Source organism: Anomaloglossus baeobatrachus, chromosome 4 (assembly GCF_048569485.1).
Source record: "Anomaloglossus baeobatrachus isolate aAnoBae1 chromosome 4, aAnoBae1.hap1, whole genome shotgun sequence".
Classification (NCBI taxonomy): Eukaryota; Metazoa; Chordata; class Amphibia; order Anura; family Aromobatidae; genus Anomaloglossus; species Anomaloglossus baeobatrachus.
This window is the reverse complement of record NC_134356.1, coordinates 481,786,006-481,800,822: the sequence shown is the minus strand read 5'-3', so window position 1 is coordinate 481,800,822 and position 14,817 is coordinate 481,786,006. Positions and strand designations below refer to the sequence as shown.

General features: G+C 40.5%; 1 protein-coding gene across 1 annotated transcript in view; it reads left to right on the top strand.

The window, feature by feature from the left end:
* TEX9 (testis expressed 9) overlaps positions 1 to 14,817 on the top strand; it is a 119,552-nt gene that overhangs the window by 73,179 nt on the left and 31,556 nt on the right. Inside the window, exons 8-9 of the mRNA XM_075342737.1 lie at positions 6,961 to 7,043; positions 7,164 to 7,337. Of these exons, the coding sequence (XP_075198852.1) occupies positions 6,961 to 7,043; positions 7,164 to 7,337 (257 nt within the window). The remainder of the gene's footprint in view (positions 1 to 6,960; positions 7,044 to 7,163; positions 7,338 to 14,817) is intronic.

The following is a 14,817-nucleotide window of genomic DNA, read 5'->3' as shown; positions in this document are numbered from 1 at the left end:
AATATGCTCACGCAAAGATGAATTGATTGAGGGGTGTAATTTTTAAAATGGGGTTACTTATGGGGGACTCTGCTGTTCTGGCATCTCAGAGGCTCTGCCAATGGTAACTCTTTCCAGCAAAATCTGTATCCCAATATAGCGCTTCTTCCATTCTGAGCTTTGCATTTTGCCTCAAAAGTAGTTTTCAACCATATATAGGGTATCTGCGTACACTCAGGAGAAATTGCATAAGAAATTGTACTGTCGTTTCCTCTTATTAGTCTTTTTGAAAATTAAAAAACGTAAGGCTAAAGCAACGTTGTAGTGGAGAAAATGTTAACTTTTCATTTTCACAGCCCAATATTATACAATTCCATGAATCGCCTGAGAGTTTAAAATGCTCACTACTTCTCCAGATTAATTCCTCGAGCTGTGTAATTTGCAAAATAGGTTCACTTGTGGGGGTTTCTGCAGATTTGGCATCTCTGGGGCCATCCTAATGTGACATGGCATATGCGTTGTATTCCAGCCAAAATGGCGCTCTAAAATTCTAATATTGCTCCTTCCCTTCCAAGCCCTGACATGAGCCCAAACAGTACTATACGACCACATATGGGGTATCTGCGTACACAGGATAAATTTTACATCAAATTGTGTGGTACATTTTCTGCTATTCTTGTTTTCATTTTTACATCCCAATGTTATAAACTTCTGTGAAGCACCTGTGGGTTCTAGATGCTCCACACATCCATAGATGATTTCTTTGAGGTAGTTTCGTTTACAAAATGGGGTCACTTGTGTGGTTTTTTTTTTGGCATGTCAGAGCTCTTCAAATGTGACATTGCATCCGCAATCTATTGTAGCCAAAATAGAACTCCAAAATTCTAATAGCGCTCCTTCCCTTCCTAACCCTGTTGTGTGCGCACACAGTAGTATGCAACCAAATTTAGGGTATCCGTGTACTCTGGAGAAAATGGACTGCACAATTTGTTGTGTAAATTCTCTTGTGAAAATAAAAAATTTAGGGTTTAAGTAACAAATGTAATTTTTCATGTTCACTTCCCATTTTCACTATGAATGCCAGCAAAACACTTTCACACAATTGCCATGACATGCACAGAGGTCATCACCTGACCCCCAGCTGTCATGGCAACCCATCGGTACCCCGTGATTAAGTCACAGCGCTCCCAGCACTTCTGAAATGCCACTGTTAGAGATTGATAGCGGCATTTAACATCTGTGAATTTTAAAGGCAGATGATGGCTGAATAATTCAACCATCATCTGCCAGAAAAGATGTGGGCTTAGTGTACGAGCCCGCATCAAAGTCAGGGATGCAACATATGATGTAAATGTACATCATATGTCAAGAAGGGGTTAAGGGCATAAAAATTAAAAGTTTGAACATTTCAAAATTGTCATAAAATGTATAATTTGTGTCACAAACGCAAATCATATCGACCTAAATTTACCACTGTCATGAAGTACATTATGTCACAAACAATCTCCGAATCACCAGGATCCATTGAAGTGTTTCAGAGTTATTGACACATAAAGTGACACTGGTCAGAATTTAAAAATTTGGCCTGGTCAGGAAGGTGAAAACAGGCTTTGGCGGTAAAGGGTTAAAAGTTAAGATTTATCAATTCACAAAATACAAATTGAATTAACAAAAGAATATACAAATTGCTATATGGTGTGACCATCCTTTGCCTTCAAACAGACTTAATTATTCTAAGTACACTTGTACAAAATCAGGGACCTTGTAAAATTATAGTGAGGTGTATGAGTAGCCAATTATACCTGGTGATAATGACTATTTTACCCTGCATATGAAAATTATCATTAACTGAAACAGAAACCGCTGTGTAGGAGGATTAAAACTGGGTGAAAAACAGTCAAACTGCTGAATGAGAAATCATCAAGACAACAGCAAAACCTCCCCCAGACAAAAATTTCAAAGCACATTGGGGTTTCAAGATGTGCTGTTAGAGTTTAAGAAACACAAAGAAATGAACAATGTTGAGGACCATAAATACAGTTTTTGGCGAAGGAATCTTAATGCAGCTGATGAAAAACACATCATACTTCAGTTATAAATCGGAAGATGTCCAGTAGCGTCATCATCTCAGATCTGTTTGTAACAAATCGGCAGGCACAACTCACATATAATCTCTAGGTGCTACATGCTTACAAAGCCAAACACATATAGCAAAAGAAAAGACCAACAGCTATACAAGTAATAGGAATGCACATAAGTGAGTGTCCTAAATGTTACAATTTTATTAAAGTTTACATGCGAAACACAAGAAAACGACACAAAAGGTTAAAAACATTAAAAAAAATTATTGTGCTATACACAAGTCCAAACTGGCTCATTCTGAAAAGTGGACAGAATTGCCCATTACTTGTAGTAAATAGAGGTCTCTGACCATCACAATAAAACATAAGTATGAAGATAGCATACAAATTAGGCTTTATTGAAAAAAAGCTACAAAAATTATTAGAATATCTACGAATTTTTTTTCCAGCTCTTTAAAGGGAACCTGACAGGTCGGCCATACCCCTAAAGCACCAGCATTTGTGTATTCCTTTATAAAGACCCTACTTCACAAACCCTTTATAGTGTTTGACACATGAACAGATCTGTAAAACAGTATTTTTAAATTCTGTTAGTATATGCTAATTAACCTTTTGACTAGGTGAAGGGGTGTTTGTTTCTCCACACTAGTCGTCACACACTAGTCGTCCCCCAGTAGTCGTCCCACTCAGCATGTTATCACTCCCCTATCGATGTGATTATATGATTTGCAAGAACCAGTATTATCGCCAGCTTCGCAAATCTCGCTCAGCCACGCAACTATCTTTTCCACAGGTCATTGCTTCTGTGAAATCTTCAGAGGCGCACCGCTTGTCTGGAAGCAGGATGTTTATTAAAGAATAGGCAAATGTTGATGGTTTGAGGGAGCATGGGGGGACCTGTCAGCTTCCCTTTAAACAATAAGTATGAAAAAAGAAGTAAAAAATGTTATTGGTTAGGAGGAGAGAGGGATATGGCCCAGTCCACAACTTCTTCAGCGCAATGAAGAACAAGGAGTCCTGGAAGTCATGATATGGCTCGCACAGAACTCTAATCTCAAGTCACCTATCTGTATGGATTACATGATGAGTCAACACGTATTGTGCAAGCCTACATCTATAGAAGATCTCTGTTTTAATTCTCCCCAGATGTTTGGGTGGTAGTGTACCTAGAAGAATTGATGCTTTGATGCTGTTTGGAAGACAAAGGGTGGGGACACCAAATATCGATCTGATTTAAATCTCTCTTTTGTTCATTGTTTCTATTGTTAATTGATAAAAACTATTAACACTTCTATTTTTCTTACTTTGCAGCAGATGTTTTTATACCTGCCTAAAGCCAGGGCTGTGGAGTCGGTAAGCCAAACCTGCGACTCCGACTCTGACTCCTCAATTTCACCTTGCACCGACTCAGACTCCACAACTCCGACTCCGACACCCACATATATTGCTTATATTTAAGTGAAAAATGTATTTTAGTACAATGTGAAGATCAGACATTTAATCATTTTTATGATACAATAATCAAGATATTTAGATAGAACAAAATATATTTATTGGAATACAACTTTAGAACACAAAAAACTGCAATAAATTGTAAGCATTTCGTACACTATGTAATATAGATTCTCTATCTATCTATCTATCTATCTCACATATATATATATATATATATATATATATATATATAAGAACACAAGGAATGAACATTAGACCAGTGGAAATCTGTGCTTTGGTCTGATGAGTCCAAATTTGAGATCTTTGGATCCAACCACCATGTCTTTGTAGGGGTGCTTTGCTGGTGACATTGTTGGGGATTTATTCAAAATTGAAGGCATACAGAAACAGCATGCCTACTACAGCATCTTGCAGCGGCCTGCTATGCCATCCGGTTTGCGTTTAGTTGGACCATCATTTATTTTTCAACAGGACAATGACCCCAAACACACCTCCAGGCTGTGTAAGGGCTGTTTGACTAAGAAGGAGAGTGATGTGGTGCTACGCCAGATGACCTGGTCTCCAGTCACCAGACCTGAAGCTAATCGAGATGGTTTGGAGTGAGCTGGACCGCAGAGTGAAGGCAAAAGGGCCCACAAGTGCTAAGCATCTCTGGGAACTCCTTCAAGACTGTTGGAAAACCATTCCCGGTGACTACCTCTTAAAGCTCATCAAGAGAATGCCAAGAGTGTGCAAAGCAGTAATCAAAGCAAAAGGTGGCTACTCTAAAGAACCTAGAATATAAGACATATTTTCAGTTGTTTCACACTTTTTTGTTAAGTATTTCATTCCACGTGTTAATTCATAGTTTTGATGCCTTCAATCTGAATCTATATAATAAACTATATAAGTGGCAAAAAAACAGTTTTCAACAAAAATATACTAAATAACATTTGTGCAGTCTATGAATATGTTCTAAGAAATAGAATTGCCTCCATCAGATCCTCCTTCATAGGTGATCTCAAATCTGACCTAATAATGTTAAGGCTAGAGAACAACCTCTCTACAGTAACTTTGGTTGGAGGCAAAGCCGTAACCACATGGGCAACATCTCTAACAATTTCCGGGTATAAAGGAATTGCCTCATGCACAGTCAGTTTTGATGAACGGTTGAATTTTTCTATTATTTGAGAGCAAGTGAAAAATTTTGCTGAAATACGGTCAATCTGCTTGCTATAGGAGATGGAGTGAAATCTTTTTCCTTGCGGCAATGCTTTGCCTGCTCCATGTCATCCAAATATTTGTCAAAGTTAAACTCCTCGTCTGATGAGGCTGAAGATATGGCAGCAGTAGCACTGTCAGGACCCAAGTCCTCTTGCGCCTGGCAGTCCTGTAGGCCACTCCTCCTAACTGCTACCTCAGTCAGAGCTTCTTTTCCTTTTAGTAAGCTGTTGATCATCAAGCAGTTTACGATGACTTGGGTCCACATAAACAGTTGCCAGAAGAATTTTATTTTCCAATAGCTGTGTCTCTCTTAGTTTCATTGAAGCAGAAATGCCATCTGGGATTAAACCTCTTTGGGACTGGCAAAATAGCAAGTTCTTCCACTCCCTTATGAAAATGCCAGGAGTTAAATCCTCAGCTTGTAATTTTTTAGTTACGGTAAATGGGTGATTAAGCAATTCCTTCAATTCAGCCACCTGTGTCCATTGACCTTCATTTAGGGTTACCGGAGGGTTCACCATATCTATAAGAAACTGTTTTAGTTCAAGCAATAGCTCAAACATTAAATAAGTGCTGCCCTACCGACTGGCTTGATCAACAATTGCCCCTTTCCCAGCACGTCTCTTCAAGATGGAATCAATTTTAGGGGTTCTGGCGGCAATAACCAATTTCCTCACTTTTCCAATCAGATTTCCAGCATGTCCCTCTTGCAGACTATCTCTTATTGCCAGCTACAGCGTGTGCACAACACAGCGCATGTGATGAATATGAAAGTGTTTTGAAGCAGCTTCAACAAGATCCTCTAATTATAAAGTATCATTTTGCTGTCCTTCTGTTGTAATATCTGTTCCTCAGTTACATGAGCAGCACTGTGGCTCCATCTCACACATACTGAATACTAAATTTACTTCTAGCTGTTGTTCATTACTCTCATTCATCAGTTTAATTGTACTTATGTTTGAAGCATTGTTTTGTGAGGATCCGTTTTTGGGCTCAAAAATGTATCCTCACAAAGAATTAGCATATCAGTTTGTGTGGCATTTTTCTTATCTGCTTTTGCTATTGAAAACATTAGCTATGAGCTCAAAAACCTTTCAGGTGATGCAGTTTTTTAAAAAGCTGATCTGCTTTTGCAGCTGAAAAACATATCCTCAAAAAACGCAGCAAAAATGCTGTGTGAATGTAGCCTTCACAGATCAGGAATAGAACAGACATTTCTAGGACAGTTCATAACTTTCCCAAATTCCTATGAAAAAATATTCAGCACATTCTGCATTGAACTCCTGTACCCAATTTATTATATATTTTAGGAGTCTGAGTCGGTCCATTTTATACCGACTCCACCAAAATGAACTCCGACTCCATGACTCCGACTCCACAGCCCTGCCTAAAATCTTTGCTTAGTACTGTATTTTGTAAATAGAAATGAGGAAATCAATTCTCAGAACCCTAGTACACTGGACAGATCTCTATCCCATGGTTGCTTGATGGGTGCACTACAAGCTGGCTCCTATTTGCTGGCATCTCCGACTTGTCTTTTAATCAGACAGTCTGGCGTGATGTGATTGTTTTGGTGTGACGCATACACAACATTACACCAAGCCAGCTAATCAAAAGAGGAGCCACAAATGCCAGCAGACTGGAGTCCTCCAAATATATTCCCTCATTTCAAATAGTAAAGATTTGTATAGTTTTTTCTAGAGGAAAATATCCTGACAATATAGTGCAGATGTCCTCCATTGGGAAACCCCTTATTAAAAGCCCCAGACAGTATCTCCATATACAGTGCTACTTTTCCTGCTGGTCTCTTGGCATCAACATCTGTCCAGGGTTTTACATGGTCAGTGTAGCCAATATGGGATTCTCCTGTGGTGGACAGCCCTTTTAAGGACTATTGCTACTATGTCCACTGTCACACTCCATAAATTAAGACAATATATAACATAATCGAGGGGATCACATTTTATCAACGCAATCCTATCTATCTGCCAAAATACAAATATTGCTGTAGACTTGTCATTGTCATTTGTTTAGTTTGTGTAATTCCATTTTTATTATATAGTGTAGTGAGTGACCTTCATGTTGTTAATTTGGTCTTCATTCCTACTTTTTCTACTCCTGTTTGCCCTGAAGTATCACTGTGCTAGGAGCTTTTTCCCTACCCTTTAATAGGACACGGTGTACGCTATGCTGCTTTACGGTGACTTGCTTCTGTATTATATATGTTCTTTATATTTTGCAGAGGCTCAGATCAGATTCCTGAAAGCAAAGCTCCGAGTAATGCAGGAAGAGCTGGACAATATAACTCATGAATGCAATAAGAAGGTAAAGGCTGATTTTTAAACACGCTAAGGGGCAACTCTGAATAATTCAATCCCTTTGACCTCACACGCCTATTATTCAATGAAATGATGGGTGAGTTTTAAGCCATTGTGTAACTTCTAGGACGATGAAAACCGCAACCTTACATCTCGTGTAAAGGACCTTGAAGAGGAACGTGTGAAACTACAGAGAACCGCCAACATACAGCAGACCCAGGCAGACAAATATAAAGCTTTAATGGAAGAGTCTAATAAGAAGAATGATGGCTTACAGCACCAGCTCTCTGCATTAGAAAAGGTGCGTTACATGGTCTTGCTTTTTCTACAAGGAATCTTCTTATAGCCAGTAAAGTTTAAAGAGCATCTAAACGATTCTCTTACATATTCTAAAGGCCCCGTTTAATCATGATTAAGGGTGATTGTTTCACCTGAAACGTGTAGTGCTGGTCATGTCATCCGTTGTCTGCATGCTGAAATAAAGACCATGGCTTTCCTCGCCTGAAGAGCTGGATGTTTCTCCTTTCTTTTACCATTAATTAGATCTGCCTGTTTGCCAGCTCACTAGCGACCATGTAGCAACGTACCAGCCATCCTGACCAGGTCGTATCATCGGGATCGCTGGAATGTCGCTATGTGTAACGGGACCCTAACACTGCATAGAATTTTACTATTGTTATTGCGGGCTCCAGTTCTCAGTGGTTAGCATTGTTACTTTGCAATATCAGGGTCGTGGGTTCATATCCCACCAAGGAGATAATATACAAACTCCTTGCAGATTTTCCCCTTGTTTGCCTGGGTTTCCTCCAATTGTGTGTTTCATGCCACACTCCAAAGCCGTACTAATAGGGAATTTAACAAAGAAACAACAAAGAGCCAGCACCAATGTGCACTAAGGCATCAAATATTCCAAACTGCATTATAAAAATTTTTTTTGAGATTTTTGGCAAAAAATTGCAATTTCTTGAGCTGCTTCGCCACGTCACGGCAAATCTCATTTGAAGCAGTCCTACACTAAAATATTTTTATAAAATGTGCCATGCGGCCTCACATATAAATAGCAGAACTGCTCTCAGCAGCACTCACCTGGTCTATTGCAGTCCCGTACCCATGACTGAGTCATGGCTGTGGGCGGGACAGGTCCAAGCAAATGCTGCATGAAGTATATATATAGCCTGTGGACAAAGCCTGATGACCCAATGTGAACAGTCACCAAACGCCAAAATCTATACAGATGGAATACATCCCAAATTGGGGTGCATAGCAAGGTGGAGGTCAACCACCGACCAATTCAACAAAGAAACAACAAAGAGCCAGCACCAATGTGCACTAAGGCATCAAATATTCCAAACTGCATTATAAAAATTTTTTTTGAGATTTTTGGCAAAAAATTGCAATTTCTTGAGCTGCTTCGCCACGTCACGGCAAATCTCATTTGAAGCAGTCCTACACTAAAATATTTTTATAAAATGTGCCATGCGGCCTCACATATAAATAGCAGAACTGCTCTCAGCAGCACTCACCTGGTCTATTGCAGTCCCGTACCCATGACTGAGTCATGGCTGTGGGCGGGACAGGTCCAAGCAAATGCTGCATGAAGTATATATATAGCCTGTGGACAAAGCCTGATGACCCAATGTGAACAGTCACCAAACGCCAAAATCTATACAGATGGAATACATCCCAAATTGGGGTGCATAGCAAGGTGGAGGTCAACCACCGACCAATTCAACAAAGAAACAACAAAGAGCCAGCACCAATGTGCACTAAGGCATCAAATATTCCAAACTGCATTATAAAAATTTTTTTTGAGATTTTTGGCAAAAAATTGCAATTTCTTGAGCTGCTTCGCCACGTCACGGCAAATCTCATTTGAAGCAGTCCTACACTAAAATATTTTTATAAAATGTGCCATGCGGCCTCACATATAAATAGCAGAACTGCTCTCAGCAGCACTCACCTGGTCTATTGCAGTCCCGTACCCATGACTGAGTCATGGCTGTGGGCGGGACAGGTCCAAGCAAATGCTGCATGAAGTATATATATAGCCTGTGGACAAAGCCTGATGACCCAATGTGAACAGTCACCAAACGCCAAAATCTATACAGATGGAATACATCCCAAATTGGGGTGCATAGCAAGGTGGAGGTCAACCACCGACCAATTCAACAAAGAAACAACAAAGAGCCAGCACCAATGTGCACTAAGGCATCAAATATTCCAAACTGCATTATAAAAATTTTTTTTTGAGATTTTTGGCAAAAAATTGCAATTTCTTGAGCTGCTTCGCCACGTCACGGCAAATCTCATTTGAAGCAGTCCTACACTAAAATATTTTTATAAAATGTGCCATGCGGCCTCACATATAAATAGCAGAACTGCTCTCAGCAGCACTCACCTGGTCTATTGCAGTCCCGTACCCATGACTGAGTCATGGCTGTGGGCGGGACAGGTCCAAGCAAATGCTGCATGAAGTATATATATAGCCTGTGGACAAAGCCTGATGACCCAATGTGAACAGTCACCAAACGCCAAAATCTATACAGATGGAATACATCCCAAATTGGGGTGCATAGCAAGGTGGAGGTCAACCACCGACCAATTCAACAAAGAAACAACAAAGAGCCAGCACCAATGTGCACTAAGGCATCAAATATTCCAAACTGCATTATAAAAATTTTTTTTGAGATTTTTGGCAAAAAATTGCAATTTCTTGAGCTGCTTCGCCACGTCACGGCAAATCTCATTTGAAGCAGTCCTACACTAAAATATTTTTATAAAATGTGCCATGCGGCCTCACATATAAATAGCAGAACTGCTCTCAGCAGCACTCACCTGGTCTATTGCAGTCCCGTACCCATGACTGAGTCATGGCTGTGGGCGGGACAGGTCCAAGCAAATGCTGCATGAAGTATATATATAGCCTGTGGACAAAGCCTGATGACCCAATGTGAACAGTCACCAAACGCCAAAATCTATACAGATGGAATACATCCCAAATTGGGGTGCATAGCAAGGTGGAGGTCAACCACCGACCAATTCAACAAAGAAACAACAAAGAGCCAGCACCAATGTGCACTAAGGCATCAAATATTCCAAACTGCATTATAAAAATTTTTTTTGAGATTTTTGGCAAAAAATTGCAATTTCTTGAGCTGCTTCGCCACGTCACGGCAAATCTCATTTGAAGCAGTCCTACACTAAAATATTTTTATAAAATGTGCCATGCGGCCTCACATATAAATAGCAGAACTGCTCTCAGCAGCACTCACCTGGTCTATTGCAGTCCCGTACCCATGACTGAGTCATGGCTGTGGGCGGGACAGGTCCAAGCAAATGCTGCATGAAGTATATATATAGCCTGTGGACAAAGCCTGATGACCCAATGTGAACAGTCACCAAACGCCAAAATCTATACAGATGGAATACATCCCAAATTGGGGTGCATAGCAAGGTGGAGGTCAACCACCGACCAATTCAACAAAGAAACAACAAAGAGCCAGCACCAATGTGCACTAAGGCATCAAATATTCCAAACTGCATTATAAAAATTTTTTTTGAGATTTTTGGCAAAAAATTGCAATTTCTTGAGCTGCTTCGCCACGTCACGGCAAATCTCATTTGAAGCAGTCCTACACTAAAATATTTTTATAAAATGTGCCATGCGGCCTCACATATAAATAGCAGAACTGCTCTCAGCAGCACTCACCTGGTCTATTGCAGTCCCGTACCCATGACTGAGTCATGGCTGTGGGCGGGACAGGTCCAAGCAAATGCTGCATGAAGTATATATATAGCCTGTGGACAAAGCCTGATGACCCAATGTGAACAGTCACCAAACGCCAAAATCTATACAGATGGAATACATCCCAAATTGGGGTGCATAGCAAGGTGGAGGTCAACCACCGACCAATTCAACAAAGAAACAACAAAGAGCCAGCACCAATGTGCACTAAGGCATCAAATATTCCAAACTGCATTATAAAATTTTTTTTTGAGATTTTTGGCAAAAAATTGCAATTTCTTGAGCTGCTTCGCCACGTCACGGCAAATCTCATTTGAAGCAGTCCTACACTAAAATATTTTTATAAAATGTGCCATGCGGCCTCACATATAAATAGCAGAACTGCTCTCAGCAGCACTCACCTGGTCTATTGCAGTCCCGTACCCATGAATGAGTCATGGCTGTGGGCGGGACAGGTCCAAGCAAATGCTGCATGAAGTATATATATAGCCTTTTAATTTTTTTATAATGCAGTTTGGAATATTTGATGCCTTAGTGCACATTGGTGCTGGCTCTTTGTTGTTTCTTTGTTGAATTGGTCGGTGGTTGACCTCCACCTTGCTACGCACCCCAATTTGGGATGTATTCCATCTGTATAGATTTTGGCGTTTGGTGACTGTTCACATTGGGTCATCAGGCTTTGTCCACAGGCTATATATATACTTCATGCAGCATTTGCTTGGACCTGTCCCGCCCACAACCGTGACTCAGTCATGGGTACGGGACTGCAATAGACCAGGTGAGTGCTGCTGAGAGCAGTTCTGTTATTCATGTGTGAGGCCGCATGGCACATTTTATAAAAATATTTTAGTGTAGGACTGCTTCAAATGAGATTTGCCGTGACGTGGCGAAGCAGCTCAAGAAATTGCAATTTTTTGCCAAAAATCTCAAAAAAATTTTTTTATAATGCAGTTTGGAATATTTGATGCCTTAGTGCACATTGGTGCTGGCTCTTTGTTGTTTCTTTGTTGAATTGGTCGGTGGTTGACCTCCACCTTGCTACGCACCCCAATTTGGGATGTATTCCATCTGTATAGATTTTGGCGTTTGGTGACTGTTCACATTGGGTCATCAGGCTTTGTCCACAGGCTATATATATACTTCATGCAGCATTTGCTTGGACCTGTCCCGCCCACAACCGTGACTCAGTCATGGGTACGGGACTGCAATAGACCAGGTGAGTGCTGCTGAGAGCAGTTCTGTTATTCATGTGTGAGGCCGCATGGCACATTTTATAAAAATATTTTAGTGTAGGACTGCTTCAAATGAGATTTGCCGTGACGTGGCGAAGCAGCTCAAGAAATTGCAATTTTTTGCCAAAAATCTCAAAAAAATTTTTTTATAATGCAGTTTGGAATATTTGATGCCTTAGTGCACATTGGTGCTGGCTCTTTGTTGTTTCTTAATAGGGAATTTAGATTATGAGCCCCGATGGGGACAGTGATGGTGTCTGTAAAGCTCTGTGGAAATAATTGAGCTATATAAGCAAGTAATTTCTGGTAACACCTTACTCGTTAGTAATTTCTATGTTGCTTAACATATTAGTGGGTCATGATTGCATTTGCCAGTGCGACTCATTAACTTATATGGCATTTGAGCAGTTCAGGATAATCTATCCTTGCACGCCAACAATGATATCCGCCCTCTCAGCTCATTTTAGAACCATTTTTTTCCCTAGAAAGTAAATCCTCTTTAGCCGACATTAGAGCTTTACCTTGTGTCACAAGCTATGACATTAGCCCTGTGAGATGCAGGGTATTATGTTAGATGATTTACTCATTTATATAATGGCTTTGAGCAGTTGCCATACAGAAGACCGAAGGTTTGGCATCTTTATCCTTGAGTGCAGTGCTGCAATGCCTCCCATGTAAGAGCTCTACACTATAGAAATCAGTGGCTCATATTATTTGTTCCCTTTGCCTATTTTGTGCATCATCACTAAAAATAAATATAGGGCATTTATTACATATCCTGTGATCTTCATCAGGACAGTGAAACTACGTAACTGTGAACATTTCTGCTAAATTTGCAGAAGCGAACATTGTAGCTTGTCTTTGTATGTATACTGTATTGCTTTTGTTAAGAAGTGTACGTTTCTAAAAGGGAAGTTAAAAATATATTATCACAGGGGCGTATATTTATTATAAAAGTGGAGACAGATGGCGAGAAAGCCCTTTCAATATGAGGTATAATCTATAAAGAATATAGCGGTTTCTGGTGCAGCCTTTGTCAAGGTGATGGGGGTCAGGAATGACAGTCGATCAAGAAGGGATCAAAGGGCAGATTACACATTGGAGTTTGTGTAAGGAAGGGATTCCACAGATGTGGAGAAAAGAGATTGGAAATAAAATAAAGCACTTTGATAAATCTACGGTTGCTCATACCATCTGATGTATATAAAAGGTTTCATGTTCTACATTATCCTTTTTTGTTGCAGGCGTTGCAAATTCTAGATAAGGCTATGTTCATTCTTGAATCAGTTCTTTTTTTATCGGATTTCTGTTGGCCATAGATGTTGTGAATGCTCAAAACTAGAATATTGGAAAAATGCTGTCTGATTTGCAGGCAGAATGCTATAGAGCCCAATAAACTAAACAGATTTATATACACTTTTGTGGGAAAATATTCAGTAAAATTCGTATTTTATTCATTGAAATCCCTGGTGTTTACATAAGAGTCCAGTGGGCGGTCCTACTCGGTGATTGACAGTCTTCCCTGTATGACTGTCCATGAAGAGAGATAACGGTCACTATTCGGACCGCCCACTGGACTCATATGTAAACACCAGGGATTTCAATTAATAAAATACAGATTATACTAAGAGTTTTCTCATACGCCTACTGTATATATCCTTCTGCTTAGCTTTCTTTCTCTATAGGGAAGGAAAAAGAGAGGTATTCAGCTCACCCAAATAGTGTCCTCCAGTCTGCGGTGAATGCACGTAGTCCCTCGGACAGGCAGGTCCGTGTTCCAGGAAGGTAGCAAAGAAAAGTAAGTGGGACTCAGCACCAATGCGAATAGATAAAAATCTTCATGCTTTATTTGAAAAAAGTTAAAATTAATAAAGGGTCACAGATCTTTCCAAAAACGCCATGCGGCTTGCCATGCGGCTTGACGCGTTTCGGACACAAAAAGGGGAATTTAAAAGCAGTCCTTAATCATAAGCCTTATGATTAAGGACTGGTTTTAAATTCCCCTATTTGTGTCCGATACGCGTCAAGCCGCATGGCAAGCCACATGGCGTTTTTGGAAAAGATCTGTGACCCTTTATTAATTTTAACTTTTTTCAAATAAAGCATGAAGATTTTTATCTATTCGCATTGGTGCTGAGTCCCACTTACTTTTCTTTGCTACCTTTCTTTCTCTATACTCTGCTGTTCACAGATCGGACTGCATGTTGAAAGTGTTAAATTCCCTTTAAAGAGACCATTCACCCCATACAGTAATTTTTACTATGCATTTATAATGTATATTCACTATATATCAAAGAAATTGCGCTTTGCTGGCATTTCTTCTTTATGCGAGATCCATACCCTATTGTTGCCATGTCAAAAATGTCCATGGTAAAGGCATGTGGAGAGCTTTAAGTCTGAACCATTCCTCCCCTTTTTTCTCCACCCCAGGATGGACACAGTGCTGTTCATGTGAAACTAAGGGGTACTTTGCATGCTGCGACATCGCTAGCCGATGATAGCGATGCCGAGTGCGATAGTACCCGCCCCCGTCGTACATGCGATATGTTGTGATAGCTGCCGTAGCGAACATTATCGCTACAGCAGCTTCACACGCACTTACCTGGTTGGCGACGTCGCTGTGACTGCCGAAGAATCCCTCCTTCAAGGAAGCGGTGCGTTCGGCGTCACAGCGACGTCACTAATCGGCCGGCCAATAGAAGCAGAGGGGCGGAGATGAGCGGGATATAAACATCCCGCCCACCTTCTCCCTTCCGCATTGCCGGTGGACGGCGGGCGCAGGTAAGGAGATGTTTGTCGCTCCT